Source organism: Dipodomys ordii, unplaced genomic scaffold (assembly GCF_000151885.1).
Source record: "Dipodomys ordii isolate 6190 unplaced genomic scaffold, Dord_2.0 Scaffold39, whole genome shotgun sequence".
NCBI lineage: Eukaryota > Metazoa > Chordata > Mammalia > Rodentia > Heteromyidae > Dipodomys > Dipodomys ordii.
In genome coordinates this window covers 12,866,786-12,888,925 of record NW_012267255.1, presented here as the reverse complement: position 1 = coordinate 12,888,925, position 22,140 = coordinate 12,866,786, and the positions used below count along the sequence as shown (strand labels likewise).

The 22,140-nt window shown below is 46.0% G+C and overlaps 1 protein-coding gene across 1 annotated transcript; it reads left to right on the top strand.

The window, feature by feature from the left end:
- The first annotated feature begins 6,944 nt into the window (after positions 1-6,944).
- On the top strand, positions 6,945-20,099 carry F3 (coagulation factor III (thromboplastin, tissue factor)). The gene is made up of 6 exons (XM_013018248.1): positions 6,945-7,113; positions 8,012-8,117; positions 12,440-12,639; positions 15,446-15,624; positions 16,637-16,796; positions 18,397-20,099. Exons 1-6 carry the CDS (start codon positions 7,014-7,016, stop codon positions 18,528-18,530), a joined length of 879 nt encoding a protein of 292 aa, XP_012873702.1. The 5' UTR covers positions 6,945-7,013; the 3' UTR covers positions 18,531-20,099.
- The last annotated feature ends 2,041 nt before the right edge of the window (positions 20,100-22,140 follow it).

The following is a 22,140-nucleotide window of genomic DNA, read 5'->3' as shown; positions in this document are numbered from 1 at the left end:
GAAGGAAGGAGGGAAGGAGGGAAGGAAGGAAGGAAGGAAGGAAGGAAGGAAGAAAGGAAGAAAGAAAGAAAGGAAGGAAGGAAAGGAAAGGGGAGGGAGGGAGGGACTAGCTGAAAGGAAAGATGGGAGAAAGATTGAGAGAGGCCAGACTCTGAGGTCCTGATTTTCAGGGTCTTTTCAGGGGTTCCCTGAGCTTCCCAAACACACTAGCCTCTGGACACCTCTGTAATTTAAGTCCTGCTGAGCAGCTTTCTGTTGCTTGCTGATTGGATTGCTGTCACTGAATGCACTTTCCGTCAAGTTTACTTTTACATATTTGACCAAACTTCTGGGCAAATGACTCCCCAGCTTCTAGCTTCAAGTTGCTGTTATTTTTTTCCCACTAAGCTATGTTACCTCATTCTGAACTGTCTGTGCTGGGCACTTTTCTTGGAGGTCCCAGAGCTTTTTAACTTCAGCATGTCTAAATTAATCATTTCTGAGCTGCCCATCTTCTTGTCCCATTGTGTGGATCTGCAGCCACCATCTGCCCCTAATCCTTCCTGTCCCACCTACATCGGTCACTAAATCCTGATACTCCTTTTTTATTCTTTTTCTCTCGTGTTCTTATCTACTCCTTTGCCACACTCCTGGTGACCACAACTGGGATGGTCTGGCATTCCATGAACAGGTAGTTATGTTTCTATATTTCTTTTAAATATAGTCCAGACACCAGGACCTGTCTTTCTGGTCAGGATCCCAGCTTTTGGCTTGTTCATTGGAGATAAGAGTCTCACAGACACTCTTGCCCAGCTTTTTGAATCGTGATCCTCTTATCTCAGCTTCCTGAGTAGCTAGGATTACAGGTATGAGCCATCAGTGCCCAGTTTCAGAAGTCTTGTATAAAGACACTAATCCTATTCATAATGGCTTCACCCTTGACCTAATTTTTATCAATGGTCTGCCTCTTAACCACAACACTGGAGGTTAGGATTTCAACATAGAAATTTGTGGAGAGATAGAGGACATAAACATTCAAACTTAAAGCATCCTTATTATTTCCCCTTCGACAGGACTAGAAATTATTTCTTGCTTTGTAGTTCACTTATAACTTTGAGTTGCTACAGTATACTAACTTCAAGGGTAGTGGCTTAGGATGACAATTACAGGTAGACACACGTTATAACCATGTTTCCTAGATGTTTCCACATACTAGAGACTTACTTCCTGACTTAAGACAAACCAGTGTAATAGGCTAGAATGCATTTATCAAAGGTAGTGGGTGATTGGATAGGTTACAGGATCAAAATTTGAGGCAGCTGTGAGCTGTACTATTTTACAAAATATCAACATGTAAGTTTATAAGCAACAATGATGCCTAAATGCTAGCTTTTACACTGGTTACATTACTAAATGTTTTCTTCACCTGAGGAATTTCATTTCATGCCTGGTTATTTTTCCACTAGACTTTCTCTCTCTCTCTCTCTCTCTCTCTTCCCCTCTGTGTGTATTTATGTATTCTCCCTACATATCTAGGATATCTAGATCTAGATTTATGATATACATATAGAGAGAGAGAGTTGTCTTTCGTGTTGGGCTTCATACTTTTTTTGCAGGTAATTTCTGAGTTAAAGATACCATTTGGGGGGCTGGGAAGGTGGCTCAGTGGTAGAGCGCTTGCCTTGCATGCCTGAGGCCCTGGGTTTGATTCCTCAGCACCACATAAGAAAAAAGAAAAAAGCTGGAAGTGGCTCTGTGGCTCAAGTGGTAGAGCACTAGCCTTGAGCTGAAGAGCTGAGGGACAGTGCCCAGGCCCAGAGTTCAGGCCCCACGACCGGACCAAAAAAAAAAAAAAAAAAGATACCATTTGGCAGACTGTACACCTAAATCTTTTTTTGCGGGAGGAAGGGAATGGAACAACATTATTAAACAGCATTGTTAAGATGTGTTTATATCCAACCCAAATGTGGACAGCAAATTATTCAAACCACTAAAACATTGACATAAGTAGGAATTATATATTTAATAGGGAAGGAACTTTTCATTTTATTCTGTGTATCTAGAGTAGAAAGTATTGAACACCTCTTCATATTTGTTGAATGAATACATTTCTGTGCAGCAAATTTTGTGCATAAATTAGAAATAGTCAGAGATGTGAAGAATTAAAAGGTATTTGCAGAAAGTGCTGTTATATATAGTTTTAAGTGATCTATTTTGTCACTACTATATGCAGATAACTGCTAACTGATGATCATAATTAAAGCTGACAGATTTGATAAATTTTGTGATGAAAAATACTAATCCTTCTCTAAGCCTTGAACAAGAATATTTTTCTCTAAAAATTACACCTTTTAAATTAGAACCCTGGTTAGCTGGTGCCAGTGGCTACTCAGGAGGCTGAAATCTGAGGATCATGGTTAAAAGCCAACCTGGACAGGAAAGTCCTTGAGACTCTTTATCTCCAATTAACCACCAGAGAACAAGAAGTGGCACTGTGGCTCGAGTGGTAGAGTGCTCACCTTGAGCTGAAGAGCTCAGGGACAGCCCAGGCCCAGAGTTCAAGCCCCACAACTGACAAAAAAATAAAAAAAAAAGAATCCTGGTGACTATATGTTAACTTATGCAGTAAAGCTTCCTATAAGCTGTTCAGATGATGAGCAGAAGTATTTTGAATGACCAGGATAACAGATTGTATTGTATAGACTCTCAACTAAGTATTTAATTCCGGTCTAAATGTAAGTTGTTGGGTAGCACCTAATTATTTTCACAAAAAATGCATAATCATAAGGGCCAGTTTTTCCATGACTAACTACACCCTGCAGATGTTTCTTAGGTTCTGCTGAGTCACTTTTTTCCAGGACTCTCTGTTCCTACTCCCAGTTCCCTCTGGTCCTTTTGCATAATCTGCCTTTTACCTGACTTTTAGGGAAATTGGTTTCACTGCTATTTTTGATGTTTTATATGCATATAGTAGAGTTTTAAAAAGTACTTCCAATTTTACCTATTATTATAAATCCTATCCTGGAGAGCTAGACATTTAAGAGTTTTTGAAAAGTCACCTAAGTCTTTATATGCAAGGAAATCTGTCAGGGGCCTCCATCCAGATCTCATGGATGAGTGTATTCTGAGTCACCCCACAGTTGCAGTCCCCAGGCTTCTGCATGTGTTTTCTGCTCTTAAACTACCTCTCTTCTTAATGGGATCCCCTGGCTGCAGGAAGGACAGCTGACCGTGGCTTGCAGTGCTGGAGCTTGCTGTCACAGTGGAACCTTTCCAGGAATGTCGGGCTTGTATTTCCTTAGCAATCTGAGTGTTACAGAGCCTTCACTGCCTGGTCTCCTGATAGAAAAGCTTTCAGAGATAGAGTTTGCCTCTTGAACATCGACAGAATTGTTTGGCTGCTTGCATAGTTCCATAAGGTATTCACCGATTCAAAATCAATGAAGCCCTTACTATGTGATTGTAATCATGAGAAATGTAAAGAAAAATAAGTCCTTCCCAACAAGCTTCAGAGGGAAGATGGACAAGTGTACTGCCAAGTTCCTGGGGAAGCTGAATTGGTAAAATGGGAGGCAAGTGCTATAAAAATGCAAAGGGAAGACTGAAATGGAGCCCACCATTTGTAGACTCCTCATTAACCACATTGTATAACTGGCTACCACACTAAGACACTCTTCATGTCTCCACTCATGTTCATTTCAAGGAATAACCCTACTGATTACTTCTACCTAAAACCAGAGCTCTCCAGATTGCAAGTATTTTCTATTATCAACTGCAGAATCATTGTGAGTGCCTGTGGATAGATCAATTAATCATTTAGTTAATGGGACTATGATTCATTTTCCTTGTATGCATTGGGAATAGAAGAAAGCATAATGACAGAAGGAAACCCCCTGGAATCAGAAGACCACATCTGCATTGCACTGTTGGCTCAATGAGTGAGTTCATTCAGACCAGCTGGCCTCAGGATCCTCATCTGAAACTATTATTTGTGAAGTCTCTCCAACCCTCACATTCTAAGACTTACTCAGAAAGCCTAATTAGTAGCTTAGCAACTTTCAAATTTCTCAGAACCTAAAAGGCATATTCAAGCTCAAGTTCACTGAGGGGAGTTAGGAAAAAACAGTATAAGCAGCTAGCTTCTCAGGAGACAGAGATCTGATGATTGAGATTCAAAGCCATTCCAGGCAGAAAAGTCTGTGAGCTTATGTCCAATTAACCAAATGCAAAAAGGCAGAAGTGGAGGCATGGCTGAAGTGGTAGAGTGCTAGCCTTGAGCAAATAACCAAACAGGAACATGAGGTCCTGGGTTTGAGGCCCATTACAAGCACAAAAATAGATAGATAGATAGATAGATAAACAGATAGATAGATAGATAAGGGTAGGGAACAAGTTGAACTACCAGTCTGCTCCTGTTAGTAACTATCAACAGTGAAACTATAGGAAATACCCTTTGCAGGTGTCAACCAGCCTTTGATCTAGAAATCATCTGGTCACAATCTGCTCAGTTGGGGGAAAACTGATAACTCTGGCCAATTTTATCCCTCTTTCTTCAGTCTTTTTTTGCCCCAAAGGTGAACACAGTAAGTTTATTTGAAAATGAAAGGAAAGCCTGAAAACAATGTAGCAAGACTCTTCAGTTCAGAGAGGGGCCTTCAAAGAGGAGTCTGTTCTTTCAGTCTGGAAGAATGTCATTCTGTATTTACTCAAACATCTGTACAAACACACCAAACATCCATTTCTTCCCTGCCTGTCATCTTTAGTGGATATTCAAAATAATTATTCCTCTGATTTAACAATCTTTTTGGCAGTTTGCATCATGTATTTTTCTTATCAAATGGATGATCCTGGCATTGCTTAAAGCTATCTCTATATGATTTTAGAGCAGTGGATATAACTGGAATTAACTCTGAAGTCGTGATGATTTCTTAGGTCTTGGGAACTTGATTGAAGTACAAGAATCTCTCTCTTTAACTGCCTTCAATCCAGAGAGCACAGCATCACCTCCCAGGTGGAGCTGAAGATCTGTTAGGAACATGACTCAAGCCCGAGTCTGCAAAGAGGAACATTGCAGGCTTGGTTTTGCAAATATAAGCTTTGTGGGTTTTAGAGCTGGAAGAGGACTCAAAGAGGAAACCAGTGGCCGGGGAGGGGGAAGCATAGCTATCTGCTTCTAGGAAAGACTGCAAGGGATTGCCTGTTCAGCTTGGACACATGGAGAAAACAAAATGGAGCAGTTTCCTTAATTTAAAATGAATAATATAATGGTATGGCTCAGCAGGCTCTGTGGAGGTATGTGTATAATGTAATCTGAAACTTCACCTCTCCAGCCTGGTCTTATAGGCATCTACAGAGAAGAAGAAAAAGGAGGAGGGAGAAGAAATTAATGGTGGGAGATACTTTGCTAAGACAGTTACAATGCCATACGAAAGGATGATCAACCCTCTCACACCTGACCATTTCACAGCAAAGCCCAGAAAGGGAAAGCCAGAACATAATTCCGAAAAACCGAAGCCTCAAATTAGTGGCTCTGCGGTAGAGGTGTGCTCAGCATGTGGAAGAAACTGGAGTCAATTCCCAACCCATGGGCAGGAATAACAAGGAAGAAGAAGGGGAGGGGGAAATATAACCACAAAATCCAGTCCTATTTCGTTTGTGGTTTGTCTGCCCTTGGATGGAACTTCCTCCGACCACAGCTGTCTTCTCTAATGGGAGCACCGTCCTTTCTGGAAGCTCAGGGCTGCAGAAGTCGTGCTAGAAGTCTCTCAGAGACAAAGGCCAGGATCCAGGCTGCCCCTGCGACCCCCGCTGCCAGCTGGACCGCATGGGCAAGGGATATTTCGGTTGATTGATTGAAGTTTACAGGACATCTTCATCTGTGATCCTTGCTTTTGTTCTCCCCTTCCCACGGTCCCTTCCCTACCAGTCAAGGTTTTTTCTGTTCTATTTTTCACATATGCACAGAGCTATGACTGTGGCTACCCACCGTTCCTCTTGCTCCTCTCCTGTGAGCCTCTGCCCCAGCAGTGTGTGTGTGTGTGTGTGTGTGTGTGTGTGTGTGTGTGTGTGTGTGTGTTGGGTCTTGAACTCACGGCTCTGTCCCTTCGTTTTCTCGTTCAAGGTTGGTGCTGCTCTACCACTTGAGGCACACAGCTCCCCTCTGGCTTTTTTGCTGGTTCACTGGAGATAAGAGTGTCCTGGGCTTTCTTGCCGGGCTGGCTTCAAACCTCGATTCTCAGCGTTCAGACGTGAGGCACCAGGCTCCCAGCATTGTCCCAGCTTCTTGACTTTCGCTCGGTCAGACCAGACGCCTCTGCATGCGCTTGTGCTGTGGTCTCACGTGTGGATCTGAGACGAAGGGCGGGCACCTGCGCCCCGGAGTGGGCCGGGTAGGGGCTGGGGTGGGGGGCAGGTAACTTGCCCATCTACCCTGTCCACCGTGACGTGGGCAGAGGCAGAGGCGTCCTCCGCTGCCCAGAGCCCCCAACTCCAGACCACATCCCCGCTGGCCGCGTCCCCGCCGGCCAGGCCAGCGCTGCCTCCTGGTGGCCACGCGGCGGGTCCCGAGCCCGGGCCTCCCACGCGCCTTCTCCTTCCCGTAGACCTGCGGGCACCGTGGGGGGACCGGCGGCGGCGGGGGCGTCCGGCTCCCCCAACACCTGGCCCGCCCGCACGGGGAACCACGCGGGAGTCAGCTCTGCGGGGGTCCCGGGGTTTCCTGGCGGGGGAGGAGAGGGCCTGGGACCGGGAGGCGAGGGAGGAGGCGGGCGGGGGGTGGGGATGGGGGTGGGAAGAGCCGCCGGGGCGGGGCTCCGGGACGGGAGGGGGCGGAGCCCCGGGGAGGCGGGAGGAGCTCCTGGGGGGGGGGCGGTGCGGGGCCCGGAGGCGCGGGCGTCCTCTGGCCCTTCATAACGCGCCCCGCGCGCGGGCTCGGGCACAATCGGGGGCCGCCCGCACGCCCGCGTCTTCTCTGATTGCCCCAGGCGCCCGCGCCCGCCGCGAAACCCACTGGACCTCGCCGCCAGCCCCGGGACATGGAGGTCTCCGCCCGGCCCCGGCTCCCGCACTCCGAGATCGCCGCCCCGCGGACGCTGCTGCTTGGCTGGGTCCTCGCCCAGGTGGCTGGAGCTGCGGGTGAGTGACACCAGCCCTGGAGACTCGGGGCGCTCCGGGGGGACAGCGGGCCGCCCTGTTTCTCCGAGGGACCCCCCCTCTCCCGCGCCCTTCACCCAGCCTTGGTGGAAAGGGTCGGGGTTTGGGGGCGGTCGCTCGTGTCCCAGACCCCGTGGCCCCAGAGGTGTTGGCCCCGGGCGCCCGGGGCGCGTGCATAAAAGGATCCCTGGCTCCGGAGCGAGCTGGGGGAAGAACTTGCCAGTGACCGGCGAGCCCGGGGCAGGGGTCGTGCCTAGCGTGCCGTGGGCGGCCCGTGGCTCCGGGTGTGGATAGAAGCGATCGGGTTGTGGGTGGACCGACCTGGACTAAGCGGAGACTGGGGAACACCTGAGTGCTGGGCGCGAGAGACCCTAATTATAAAGCCACCCTCGCCAAATTCTGCGCCCCACGCGCCCCGGGTCTGCCCTGTGCCCAGTGGTATTTGAGGACTGAGATTCTTCTAGGTAAAAGTGGAAAAGCTCAAGAGGGTTGTATTTTTGTTTGTAAGCATTCCTAACTTGCTCACAACATGTGAGATCTGCCCTTTTCCTAAGTCCTGGGGCCTGGCCCTGGGGGTTGAGCCTAAATCCTCCAGTGCCAAGCTGCCAGAGCCAGCCCCCTGCCACAAGAAGGGCTCTTGGGGTGCACGCAGGCCAAGGTGTAACAGGGTTTGATGATACGATGGAAATCTGGGTCCAGAACCTATTGGAAGATTTCTTTTTCTGTCCTTCTTGATAACTTAGTAGCAAAGTTATTGTGATTGGAAAAAAAAATGTGAAGTGGATGGTGGTGGAGGCCAGGGAAGTGTTTTTATACAGGCAGCACAAGATCATGGAGTGGGAGGTGCGTGTTAATAATAGCTGTTTCTCTGTGTCCCAAGGCACTCCTGATAGAGCCTATAATTTAACTTGGAAATCAACTAATTTCAAGACAATTTTGGAGTGGGAACCCAAACCCATCAATCATGTGTACACCGTTCAGATAAGGTAAGCTAGGTCCCAAAAGACAAACCCAAGGGGGAAAGAGAATATTAAGGTTTTTGACATTCCTCTTCTGGGCTGAATAGATGTCATCAAAGGTGTTTATTAGAACAGGTTGTGTAGCAGGTGATAAAGAGAAGGGAATTCATGGTGATCTGCTGGCCTGTGTTATATTCTATCAAGCTAGTAACATTTCTGGACTTTAAAACGTTTTTTGGAAGTGATAGGAAGATTGATAAGTGGACCATAAGGTGTGGAGAGGTGAGCGTGGGCTTTTCTAATGTTCTGTAGGCTCTGTGCAAAGATCAGCATAGGTGTTCTTCTGTGGCTATTAACTGTCTAGTCTGTGAGCCACATGTAACAGAAGGGGAGGCATGTGCTACCTTGAAGCGGTGTTTGATTCATTAATCTCTGGACTCTGTGAATCAAAACTTGGTTGCATACATCATCTTGGAGAAGGCCAAATTTCTGAGTCAGTAAGGCACAGAAAAGGAGGCGTTGTCTGTGCCCACAACTGTCTCGGGCTGCCTGGCCCTTTCAAAGCCTCACTGCTGATTGACAGCTCTCCGCAGAAGCAGGTAATTCAGCATAGTGGACCTTAGTGTCCAGGATGAGGCATATGTTTTCCATGATGGTTTTCACCGCTGGCAAATTTGGGGCTTCTGAGGTGTTTAAGGAGTCTCGGTTGAAATCTTAAGAAATAGAGGATAGCTAGTGTGGAAATTATTTTAACAGTAATGGTATAAAGATACAAAGTGTCCCTGGCAGTAATGTTTGCCTTTATGTTTTGTTGTTCTACTTGTGTTTTTATAGCATTAGGATTGCAACTCCTAGGTGTGTGGATAGTCTTGCTTTTCAAAATGAACTCCATGTCAATTGCCAAACACACACAGAAGAGAACTTGTATATGTGTGTCCATGTATAGATATGTACGTATGCATGTATAGAGAGTGAGAGTATATGTGTGTGCATGTGTGTGTGTGTGTGTGTATGAGAGAGAGAGAGAGAGAGAGAGAGAGTACACTGGGAGCTGGTGGCTCACGCCTATAATCCTAGCTACTCAGGAGGCTGAAATCTGAGGATCATGGTTCAAAGCCAGCCCGAGGAGGAAAGACTGTGAGACTCCTATCTCCAATAAACCAGTAGAAAGCTGGAAGTGACGTGGTAGCTCAAGCAGTAGAGTGCTCACCTTGAGCTGAAGAGTGCAGGGACAGCGCCCAGGCCCAGAGTTCAAGCCCCACGACCCACAAAAAAAAAAAAGAAGAAGAAGAAAAAGAAGAAAGAGAGAGAGAGAAAGGAATTTTATAGCCCAAAATAATGACTACAATTATGGTCAGACTTGTCAGATCACATTCTTACTAGTTAAGAATTAGTCATGAAATTTCTCTGTTACAACCCTGAAGTTTACCTTAAGACAGTGAAATTACATTTTGGAAAGGACTAAGTATGTGAAGAAACACCTAGAAGTGTACTTACGATTCATATCTATGACATGGAGGCCTTTATTAACTGCAAGTTCTTGAGCTTGAATTTAAGATGCTCATTTTTTAAGCACACTTCTGATTTGCAAACATGAGAGTGGAGGGCACAGCTTGGAGAAGTGAACGCAGATCCCCAGCGCCCAGCCAGCTGGGCTCAAGCTGGTCAGGCCTAGGAGTATATAATCACAGCTGAGATTCACCTTGTACTCCCCAGTGGAGGCTCCTCACAGACACTTTTTTAAGATGAGGACAGTGATACTCTTAAGAAAAGAGGGATTTATGCCAACTCTTACTGGTAGCGAAAGCCCTGCAGGCCTGGGACTCTGTGTCCTGCTCTATCACTTCTCAGGGAGCTCTGCTAGTCCAGGGGCTCCAAGCTGGGAAGAAAGGAATCTTTGCCCACCCCCTCTCCCAGAGGGCCTCCATCCCTCGAGGTTTCCCTCCCTCAAGGAAATAGCTTATCTACTCTCCCAAGCCAGATCTTGTCTCCTGCCATTGGCCTGGCCAAGAGCAGTACTTACTGACCCTACCTCCCCCCCCCACCCAACCCCTTGGGAAGCTGATCTTAGTGGGTGTTGGGGAAGTGCCGGTGTCTTTGGTCTGAGTGACCCCTATGGAGACGTTCTGAATTCTAAAGTGAAATTTCAAAGGCTTCCAGAAAGGAGCCTCCATGCTACATTCATGGCCATCTCTGTTCTGTTGGACTGTTTTAGTTACTTGTTGGATTTGTGGTTCTGCAATATCCAGAGGATCTCACAGGAGACTTGCCCTTCATAACCTGTTGGCACAGGCTCAAGGTGACGTGGGGTCTTGGGCTACATTTTGCCATGGAGTGCCTGGCCCTGCTTGTGAGGTCGAGGCACCAGAGCCACATGCTCCCGACTGCGTCCTTGCCTAAGCCCAGCTGGCCAAGTCCTGCTTGCCCATTACATTCCCCTTCGCTTCTTAACATGGAAGAAACAGAATGAGAGTGCATTTTGGGTTATTCTGGACCCAAACAGCCTCTCTGCTTATCACAGACAAAATATAAAACAAGCCAAAATATTCCAATGCTAATCTGCAGGTTTTAGGATGAAGAATAAACGTATCAGATTCTTTCAGGCTGGTTCCTTATGTCAGCGTTTCAGAGCCACATTTATTTATGGCTCTTGGGTGTGGTGTTAGCAGTTAGAGCTATGTGGTGAGCACAGTGTTTTAAGTCTACCTGTAAAGGTACCACCTCACACACAGGCAAACCCTAAAGGCAGACCCAGCTGCCAGGCAATGAGGAAGCCCGAGTCGGGACCACGACTACAAAATAAATCACAAAGTTCTTCAATGTCAGGGGTGAGGGGCAGTGCCAGGGCCCGCAGGGGACAGACAGGGAACAAGATCAGTGCCAGGCATGGTGAGCTGCAGAGGCCTGGAGAAAAGAGGTGGCATCTGCCTTGAATATGGGGGAATTCCTACAGGCCTGTGTAGAAGGGCCGAGTAGTGACTTCTGCCACGCTGTGAGTGTGGGAGGGAAAAATGCTCATGAAGGGACAGAAATACTTGACCTGTGATTGTTTGGGTCCTTTAGAAGAATTTCATTTTCAAGAGTTGTTTATTTGTTGTTCGTTTCCTCTTTGGTGGTGTTTTACAAAAGGAAGGCATGGTCTAGACCTGGTGTTTTACAGCTAGTTGTAATCCTAGACATGCAAGAGACGTAGCAGGAGGATCAAAGTCCATGACCAGCCTCTAAACTACTAAAGAAAAAAAAAATTGCTGGGAATGTGACTTCAGTAGTAGAGTACCTCCCGAGCAAGAGCAAGGCCTGGATTTAAACTCCAGATTGCTGGGGATGTGACTTCAGTAGTAGAGTACCTCCCGAGCAAGAGCAAGGCCTGGATTTAAACTCCAGATTGTGGGGATGTGACTTCAGTAGTAGAGTACCTCCCGAGCAAGAGCAAGGCCCTGGATTTAAACTCCAGATTGCCAAAAAAAAAAAAAGCAAAATAAGAGAGAAAAGGAAGCATGATAGCCTCTGAATTTGTTAGATGAGAACTACCTGTAACTTTATTCTCAAATCATTCACTGTTCACAGTTAGCATGCTGTATAGTAAAGCAAACTGACCCAGGTCTGCCACTGCTCAGCTAGGTGACCTTGGAAGTTACTTAGTGTCTCTGAGCTTCCATGTCTGCACATATGAAAAAAATAAATTATATGTAATATAATTATATATTATAAATTTGTATGTTTATATCCTTTTATGTATGATAAGTTTATATATTTGAAATTATAAGTTATATATATATGGTATCTTCTTGGAAGAATTATATCAAATGAAGTAAGGTGTATAAAGGGTCTGGTATTATACCAGAAGAGTTAATAAATGATTAATAACCATGTCAATAATGATCATGATAGAATATAATTATACATAGACTATGGTATTTGGTAGACTTTATTACTACCTACTCACCTATAGAATGTGATGGACCAAATTTAACTAATACAATACTATTAATATGCAGACTGTAATAAATAATTGGGGCTTGATAGAAAACTGCTTTCTTCCAATAATCTTGACAAGCACCTCCATTTTGAGGGTGATATTTAATAAAAGCGCAAACCTAGGAGTCAAACTGATGTCTGGCCCCAAGTCCAGCTGTGTGTGTGTGTGTGTGTGTGTGTGTGTGTGTGTGTGTGTGTTTGATCAAGTCACCCAATTGCATTTTTAAGACCAGGGATAAGGACCGAGCCAGCAGGGGGTTGCGTCGTGGCTCTAACTCCCCAGGGTGGGTAGGGGAGCATGCTGGGAGCCACGTGTCCTGTGAGAAACACACCACTCCATTCCATTTCTTTTTCTTCCTTCCTTTCTCTAGCTCTGGATTTGGAGACTGGAAAAACAAATGCTTCTCCACAACGAGCACAGAGTGTGACATTACTGACGAGATTGTGCAGGACATATACCAGACGTACGAGGCCCGGGTCCTGTCTCACCTGCCTGGGAACTTACATCATACAGATTTTGTTGGAGAACCTCCCTCGGCAAACTCCCCGAAATTCATACCTTACCTGGACAGTAAGTAACTCGGGTTGTAATACCTTCCTTTTTTTTTTTTTTTGCTTGGTCTTGAGGTTTAAACTCTTCAGCTCAAGGTGAGCGCTCTACCACTGAGCCATAGCACCACTTCCAGTTTTCTGTTGGTTTATCGGAGATAAGAGTCTCACAGACTTTCCTGCTTGGGCTGGCTTTGAACCTCAATCCTCAGATCTCAGTCTCCTGAGTAGCTAGGATTACAGGTATGAGCCATTGGTACCCAGCTAATACCTTCCTTCTTGTTTTAAGCTTCTGAATGTCCTTGTGGCTTGTGACCCCTCTCCATGGCCACTCAATTTAAAAGTAGATTCTTTATAATATACTTTGTAAGTATTTATTAATGTATGTGTATATGTATGCATATGCATAAACACCTCCCCCTCTCTCTTCTCTCTCTCTCTCTCTCTCTCTCTCTCTCTCTGTGTCTCTCCTCTCTCCTCCCTCTCCCCCCCTTTCCCTCTCAGAACTTGGCAGAGCCACAGCCCTCCTCCCTCCCTGCAGCTGTGGCAGGAGGGTCATAGAATGCGAGCATTCAGTTCATGACAACATGACAATAGGGTCACCCAGTCACTTTTTCTCCTCTGGTCTGCCCCTCTGTCCTTACTCAGCTGAATATGTAGTTGCATGACAAGGGGTGGAGCTGTGGAACCACCAAGGCTGAGGTTTGGGCTTTTCCTGCGGATATTCCGTCAGGATACATCACATCCTGAAGTCTTGGTCCTCTCAGGAATCCCAGTTCAGGGTTTTCCCCAATGGGCATGAACGCGTGGGAAAGCCCATGAGCCTACAGTGAGGCTTTTTACTACGTTGTATCTGAGTCCCATTGCATGCCAGCGCCTGCCAGCTCTCAACTCTCCTCCTGCATGCTGGTTTGGAAAGTAGAGGGTGTGGGGCTAGGAAGGTGGCTCAGTGGTAGAGTGCTTGCCTAGCATACATGAAGCCCTGGGTTCAATTCTTCAGTACCACATAAAAAGGAAAAGCTGGAAGTGGCGCTGTGACTCATTAGTCTTGAGCACAGAGCAGCTCAGGGACAGTGTCCAGGCCTGAGTTTCAAGCTCCAGGACTGGCAAAAAAATAAAAAGAGAAGAAAGTAGAGGAAGCTTTCCTCTTCACCTTTGCCCTTGTGAGTTGCCAAAGGATCTAATCACATCTCCTACCAAATAGGGAGCTTCCATTTTGGGGGAGGGTCACTACTATGGTTCGAAACTAGATATTTTACAAACACTTGCATCATATTAACAACACCTATGGGCTGGTCATGATGGTACATACTTGTAGTCACAGCTACTAAAGAGGTAGAGACAGGGGGATCAAGGTTTAAGAACAGCCTAGACAAAAAGAGCATGGTAGTATGTTCCTGTGGCCCCAGTTCCTCAGATAGGGAAGTAGAAGAATCTCCCATCTAAGGCCTGCCCAGGTAAAAGTTAGCAAGGCCCACCTGAAAACAAATGAAATCCAAAAAGCTGGGGGAATGGCTCAAGTGGTAGAGCACCTGCCTGGTAAATAGGAGTGCCTGAGTTCAAAACCCAGAATGACCGTAAATAAACAAAAACCAGCTTCTCTTCTGAGGCCTGCTGGCCGGAGTGAAGGAATTATACCCCTGGTTTTGCTAGGTGTCGCTCTGACCACCCTGTGGCAGAGGACAAGTTCTCCAGGTCATGATGGTGACAAGATGAGTGAGAGACAGTCCACCAACCTTTTCCTTCAGGCATCTTCCCTACTGTGTAATTACGCAATAGCTGCCTTTCTCCCAGCATCCCCATGGACAAGACTCTGTCTTCAAACTCCTTGATTCTTGTGTGTCGATGGCATTGGGCTCGAGTCAATGCCAGCAACAGAAGGATCGTGATGAGCATTCTCCTCTGGCTGAGGACATCCTCGTGGTTTCCTTTTGCAGTTCTCGAGTTTTTGTAATTCAACTCAAATCCTGTATTGGTTCACGACAGTATTTTCTGTGGATTTTGTGTAAACACCCTCATACATATACTTCATGCAGGGGCTGACCTAGAATGACTATTTAATGACTGGGGTGTTTTTTTTCCATCATTCAACCAAAGTGCAGGAGATGATTAAACTTTTGCTGAAACCAAGCAGCTAAAACTGAGCCTTTGATACATCCTGGACATTTCCTGGGCTTTTACACAGCCCAGGAAATGGTGTATTGTACCTAAACAAGGAATCTTGCACAACCATGCTGGTTTAGACTAGGAGTCATAACCACATAGTCCATAGAACTTAAATACAGTGAATGCTATAAGTGTAAAATATGGACTAAATCTTAAAAAAATGTAAATATCTGTGGATTACCTGCCAAAATTATGATATTCGAGGTGCACTAGAGTATTAAATTTAACTTTATTGTTTTCCCCTTGCTTTCTTTCTGCCTGGTTTCTTTTTCTCAGTACTGGGGTTTGAATTCAGAGCTTTGAGCTTGCCAGCCACGTACTGTACTTACATTAGAGCCACACCTTCGACCCTTTTAGCTTTCAAGTTCTTTTTCAGATAAAGTATCACTATTTGCCTGAGGCCAGCTTCAGACTTTGATCCTCCTATGTATAGCCTCCTTCCCATGCTTATGTACCTCCATTTTCCTCCCTTTGGCTGGCACTGCTGGTAACTGTCTTAGGATCACTGTGGGCCCCTAGAGCAGCAGCACCACACCGGCCCCCCAGTGGAATCTATGCAGGTATTTTATATAAGAGGTGATATTGTTCACTGTGATAACTCAGTGAGGTTTACTCTGCAAAGAATTCTTCGATTCCACCCAAGCTCTTTTTCTACATTTCAGCAAAACTCGGGCAGCCAACAATACAGAGTTTTGAGCAAGTTGGGACAAAACTGAACGTGACAGTGGAAGACACACGCACGCTAGTCAGAAGCAACGGCACGTTCCTAAGTCTACATGATGTTTTTGGCAAAAACTTAAGTTATACGCTTTATTATTGGAGAGCTTCAAGTACGGGAAAGGTGAGAACTTTTTTTCTGCTGTTTTTCTTTTAATGCCTTGTTTTAATTGGTAAATTCTAATTTCTGCAGCCCACTTTTCCCCCAATTCAACTCTGGCTGTACAGGGGTGGCTTCGAGGCTGGGAGCAGTGGGGGACCGGGAGGGGAGACACCAGGTCCTGGCTGTGCCTTTGACTTTCAGCTGCCTGCGACTTTGGGCCCTGAGCCTCAGCTCCAGCCTGGACTAAGTTATCTTTGTCCTATCACCTCTCACAGATCTTAAGATCTCTCTTAAGAATCCCTAAGGCAAATTTTACTTTCCTTTAATTCTTAAAAATAAAGCTTACTGTGCCTGTAATCGTACCTATTCCAGAGGCTGAGATCTGAGGATCACAGTCCAAAGCCAGCCTAAGCAGGAGAGTCTGTGAGACTTTTATCTCCAATAAAGTACTCAGAAAAAAGTGGAAATGGTGCTGTGGCTCAAATGGTAGAGTGCTAGTCTAGAGCAAAAGAAGCTTAAGGAAAGTGCCTAGGCCCTAAGTTCAAGCCCCAAGACTGGCACAAAAATAAAATAAAATATGTGTGTGTGTATGTGGTGTGTGTGTATGTTTGTGTGTGTATGATATGCTAGAAAGTGTATGTGTGTGTGTGTGTGTGTGTGTGTGTGTGTGTGTGTGTGTGTGTGTGTTTGAGAGAGAGAGAGAGATGCTGGAGATGGTTGCTCAAGATCTTGCATGCTAGACAAGTTCTCCACCACTAAACTATGGCCCCAGCCCTCAAACTGAATGTCTGTTCAATTATTGGAACTTCCCACCTTCCCTGTCCTGAAGAGATGTCTTCAGGAGGCTAAATATGTGCACACTGGACTCCGTCTGCCTCAGCCACCGGTCCATGACAATTCTGTGGCCAGCTGTCTAGCCGAGTGGCTTGTGCTCTGCACAGAGCTCTGCGGACACCCCACTTGGCTGCTTCGACAGCAGTTTAATAGAAAGAACTGAAGGCTGGATTCAGAATTCTTTATCTTTTTTTCATAGAAAACAGCCAAGACAAACACTAATGAGTTTCTGGTTGATGTGGATAAAGGAAAAGGCTACTGTTTCACTGTGCAAGCTGTGATTCTGTCCCGAAAAGTCAACCCGAAGAGTCCAGAAAGCATCTTTGAGTGTACCAGCCCGGAGAAGGGTGTGTTCAGAGGTCAGTGGCTCTGCCCGTCATCAGCTCCTGGACAGGCTGGGGGACCCATTGCCGGGCGGATGATGTCTTGGTTTTGTTTAAGCACTCAGGGAGCAGCTGCCTTAGGAACGGTAAAGTTTGTTTGGGGTTCTCTTCAGAATGGAGTCATGATCGTGCATTTCTAGGACAGCTGCCACATGCCAGTCTCCCCGTGGAGTGCTGGGGATGCGGATGATGTTTAGGATTTGGCATCAAGCCTGGCATCTTTCCCTACCTGTGTTCTGCCCCTGGCAAGTGGTTTCTGAAGCAGCTGCAGTGTGTGACATGGTGGTCTGTGGCCAGGGTCGGTGTGCGCATGCGTACCCAGACCGCAGCCCTGACCTTCCGCACCTGGGCCCCAGGCAGGAGGCCTGTGCGTGGCCCTCCAGGCTTTCCAGCAAAGTGCTCAGAGTACTTTCCGGGGAACAAGAAGAGTCAGAGTGTTAGTAACACTCTGTTACACTCCTTGTTAAGGGAAGCTTTTAAAATCCCAACACCCTTTGAATACTCTCTCCAGCTGTTGCTTTTACAGACGCCTCTGTCTCCCTTGGGCCCTGCCTGCCTGGGCCTTCCCCACTCTTCACAGTCTCCCATCCTAAAGCGCCTGCTCTGGCCCAGCATCCTAGCTACTCGAGAGGCTGAGAACTGAGGATTACAGTTTGAGGCCTCTGGAGATGCTTATCTCCAATTTAATCAGAAAAAAAAACAAAACCTGAAAGTGGAAGTGTGGCTTATTAGCCCTGAGCAGAAAAGCCAAGCAAGAGGGTTAGGCCCTGAATTCAAGCCTCAGCATTGACACAAGAATAAAATAAAAAACTTTAGCCAGCTATGGGTGAGCCAGTGGCTCACGCCTGTAATCCTAGCTACTCAGGAGGCTGAGATCTGAGGATCACTGTTCAAAGCCAGCCTGGGCAGGAAAGTCCTTGAGACTCTTTTCCCCAGTTAATCACAGAAAATGCCAGAAGTGGCGTTGTGGCTAAGGGAGAAGAGGGCTAGCCTGGAGAAAAAGGAGCTCAGGGACAGTGCCCAGGCCCAGATGAAGTTCAAGCACAGATGATTGGGGGGATAAAATTAAATTTTTCAAGAAGTCCTGCTCTAATTCCACGCCCTCTGCCTTTGTAGGCAGTGAGCTTCTGCTTCTCGGAGGGTGTCTGCCAGGCTGCCTCTCTCAGGAAGCTGCCTCACCTGCCAGTTGTGGTCCCTTCTTTACCAGGGTCCCAGGGACACCTCCTGGTCATCTCTGCTGTTCATCTTGTACTATGGGCCTGTCAGCAGACGGCTGCCATGTAACCATGTGCTCCCATCAGTTCTGCCTCCCTCGGGCTACGTGGGTCTTCTCTCTTCTGCACATGTCACTAAGTGTCCCCATTAATGCTTGAGCCATTGTCAATTCCTCTTCCACATCTAGCCTTTGACAGATTCTTTCCTCATCTAAGTTTGGTAGAAAGTGGAAGAAAGAAATTTCAAATTGCGCAAAATAAAACCCGGGATGATGTAACATGGGGTGGTCATGTCCTGAATTCTGCTCACCGCTCCATGCCACAGCAATCTTGGAGCTGACTTGGTGCCTTTCATTTTGCAGAAATGCTCATCGTGGGAGCCGTGGTCATTCTGGCGGTTATCTTGATCGTTGTCCTGTCTGTCTCCCTGTACAAGTGCAGAAGAGGCAGGCGGGGGAGGAGCGGGAAGGAGAACTCACCGCTCAACTTGGCATAGAGGAAGTGTGGCCAAGGCTGCACCTGCTGCTCAGCACTGGGGCCCTGAATGTGTGAGACTGCAGAATGTATGGGACCGCCACGAGGACCGGGGAGTGAGCAGAATATACGGAAACACAACGAGGAAGGGACAGCATGAAGGCCTGGCTTCACAGAAGTTCCTTCTGTGACCTGTTCACTACAGTCGGCATTCTGTTCTTGACAGCAGCGTTTGTCATTTTGCAACATAACCAACGGTACAGCTCACTCCGAAGTTGTTGTCAGTTTGACTTATTTAACACTAAGGCAGCTTTTGCACAGATGATGCCTGTGACGGTCTGTTCCGAACTCGAGAAGAATGTAGGCTATCCAGGCATCCGGGTGAAAAAGATAGGCGTGGAAGATGTCCTGGGTGGATTTCCCCCCCAGGAAGCATTTTGAGAACCTGGCTTCAAAGGCTGTGGGAACATGAAATGGAAAGTGGGTAGAATTTTCTAGTCTCCATCTTATTGTGACATGGTGTTTAGGTTTGGGGGTTTGTTTGTTTGTTTTCCCCTAGGAATACTTTTTGGAAGTTGAAAGCAATTGTCAGACTTTTATATGAACCTATTTGATGTAGGAGATTTCTACTTTGGGCACTTTTTTGATGTACATCACAGTGTAGCACTTTAACTGACGTGGTGGTGATCAACTTTGAACAGCTAATTATATTTTTATAAGATTATTACTACAAAGAAACTACAGAGTTTATGATTTAAGGTACTTAAAGGTTGTATGGTTCACATTGTATATATTTATATGATTTTAAAGAAGGTTTTATATATGGGGATATTCTATTTATATAGGTGCTATTTGTATATATGGAGATAATTTATTTAATATACTTTTATATAAACAAAGGTGTCTGGGAATTGAAGCGATCGGATTTGTCACATCTTGTCTTTATTATTTATGGTTTGGTTTTTGCATTGGCCAGTTCTGCTGTAGTAAGGAATAGTTTTGAAGCTTTCATTGCCGTATCACAAGTTTTCTTCATTTTTCACTTGGGCCACACTTTGGTAACTGTCAGGTAAATATAGCTATGAGAAGAAGCAATCTTTTCTGTCTCCATCTTGTAACCAGCCACCATTATACTGGTACTGCTGTTTCCTGGTATTATTTCCTACTTGACTTAACAGTTGTAACTGTCTTCTGTGGTGTTTGTAACCAGCCATGCCAAGGGCATGAGTTCTTATCAGTGGAGCGAAAAAAAAAAAATGGAGTGGGAACTCTCCACTGACTTCATCATCCTCCAGCTTCAACCAGGCCCATCCCCATTGCCAGCTGGCTGAGATGAGAATGTGTGCTTTTGTCTCCAAAAGATAGCTCCTGCCCCCCAATAGGGACCTTTCACTGACAGTTGGAGTTTTCTAACTTTCTTATACGTTACCCTATCACCCTGGTAACCAATAAAGAAAATGCAGGCTTGAGTCCTTAGTAACAAGAGACATCATCTCTTGGGCTAGGATAAAAACTAAGTAAGACCACGGCACCTGGTATACCTGCCTGGCTCTGGGTGGGGGTGGCAGATCACCCTTCTATACAGAAGTAAAATGTCTTGACAAAATCATCTATATCTCTTGTGTGTCTTTTCATTTTCTGACACCAGAGGGTTATGTGTTTCCACCATATCTCCTCCTTACAATCTTCAGGTGTAAGACCCCAAGCCAACCAGAAGTCTCCCCTTGGGTTGGGGCAGAAGGAAAACCAAAAGTCTGGTAAAAACAGGCAGCAGCAAGCTTCAAGCTTTAAGTCATGTCTTTAAACTCCTGCAAATGCACTGGTCCATTGTCACTTCTGCACACAAGCCGGTGACAATCCTCTGCCCGCTGGGAGATATCACAAGTCCCATGGCAATGGCAGGGCTGAAGTCTTCCAGGAAAGGAAGAAAACAATTGCAAACTGTTGCTGCCTTACAGGGAGAGATCTCTCCCCAGGGGCAGTAAGTTGGAGTTATGGATGAAGAACAAAAGAGGGGATTTCTTTTTCTTTGGGTTGGATTGTAGCGAAGGCTTTGTGGACAAGGCTGGCATCTAGCTGCTGTAGGCACTGCTGTAGGAGGCTGAGGCTTCCGCTCTGATGCAGAGCAGTCTTGTGCTGTCATCTGTATAGAAAAAAAAAGGATCCTAAAGGAGATGAAGTAGAGGTTTTGGCACCTAGCTGGGCCAAACAACTGCTCTGGCTTCTTATTTAGGAAAACCATCCAGATGGTCCATGTACCTGGAAGTGGTCCCACACAGACACCAAAAAAGCCTTCAAATGAGCAAAGACTCAGTTCAGACACCATTTGCTTAGTGTGCTCCCAACCCATCCCTGTGCACCATAGAACTCAAGCATGGCTGTGCATGAAAAGTTTGATGGAAGTAACATCACATCCTAAGGAAAAATGAGCAAAACAAAAGGTTGATATCTCCTAGGAAGGGGGAGAGAGGGAAGAGAAGCTATTTGGTTGAAATTAAGAACAAATCAGTGGTCTATTAATTGGCTGGTTTTTTGTTTTTGTTTTTTTTTGGGGGTCCAGTCGTGGGGCCTGAACTCTGGGCCTGGGCGCTGTCCCTCAGCTCTTCAGCTCAAGGCTAGCGCTCTACCACTTGAGCCACAGTACCACTTCCGGCTTTTTTCTTTTTGCTTATGTGGTGCTGAGGAATCGAACCCAGGGCCTCGAGCATGCAAGGCAAGCACTCTACCACTGAGCCACCTTCCCAGCCCTAATTGGCTGTTTTTATTTGTGGTAATAAACAGCATTAATGCCAGAGTGGTTGAATCTTCTTACATTATGGGAGCATTTTCTGCACTACTGAAGAAGGGAGTGTATTTGCTTCAGAGTGCACACCCATCCTCAGAGGGCGTGCTACCGAGTTCCTGCTCCTGTGGAGCTAGCTATCCAAGACCAAGAGCTTAGTGCACCCTGTTGGGGGCAGAGCAAGCCACAGGAACAGGTTCTGACCTGGTATCTCCCTGCTAGAAATAATTACAGCATTATGTAATTCCCTGGCTTGCTAATCTAAGGAATTTGAATTATCCCACTAAAAGTTTTGGCAGAGTGGAAGCAGGTCTGGGTACTCATGAGGTCTCTTAGCTGTTTACACAGAGACCGAGCTGCAAGGATCTGAAAGCTTCCACACTGTGAAAGTTAACCACGTCTGCCTGCCACACCTTGCCTTATCACTGACAGGGAACAGCTGCTGCGAAAATCAACGCTGATTAAATCCACACTAGAGCAAAGAACCCTATTGGTGTCCAGAAACTACTACCCTCTAGTGGACCAAATTATACTTCACTACTGGGCTTGGAATGGACTCAACTTAAACTGTCAGTTGTTAGTAAACTAGACTTTCATGCTTTGTATCTATTTTTTCCATCTTTAAATATAAAAAACCCCCTCAGGAAATCCACAATTTAGTTACAAATGATGGCCCATAATCTAAGTACCTGCCTCTTATTTCTTTTTTTGAGCCACTATGAACTGTCTCCTTTTTTTTTTAAGGAACTGTTTTATTTTTCTTTTTATTGTGAAAATACTGTACAGAGGGGTTACAATTACATGGGCAAGATAATGAGTACATTTCTTATCAAGCATTGTAGCCTCCTCC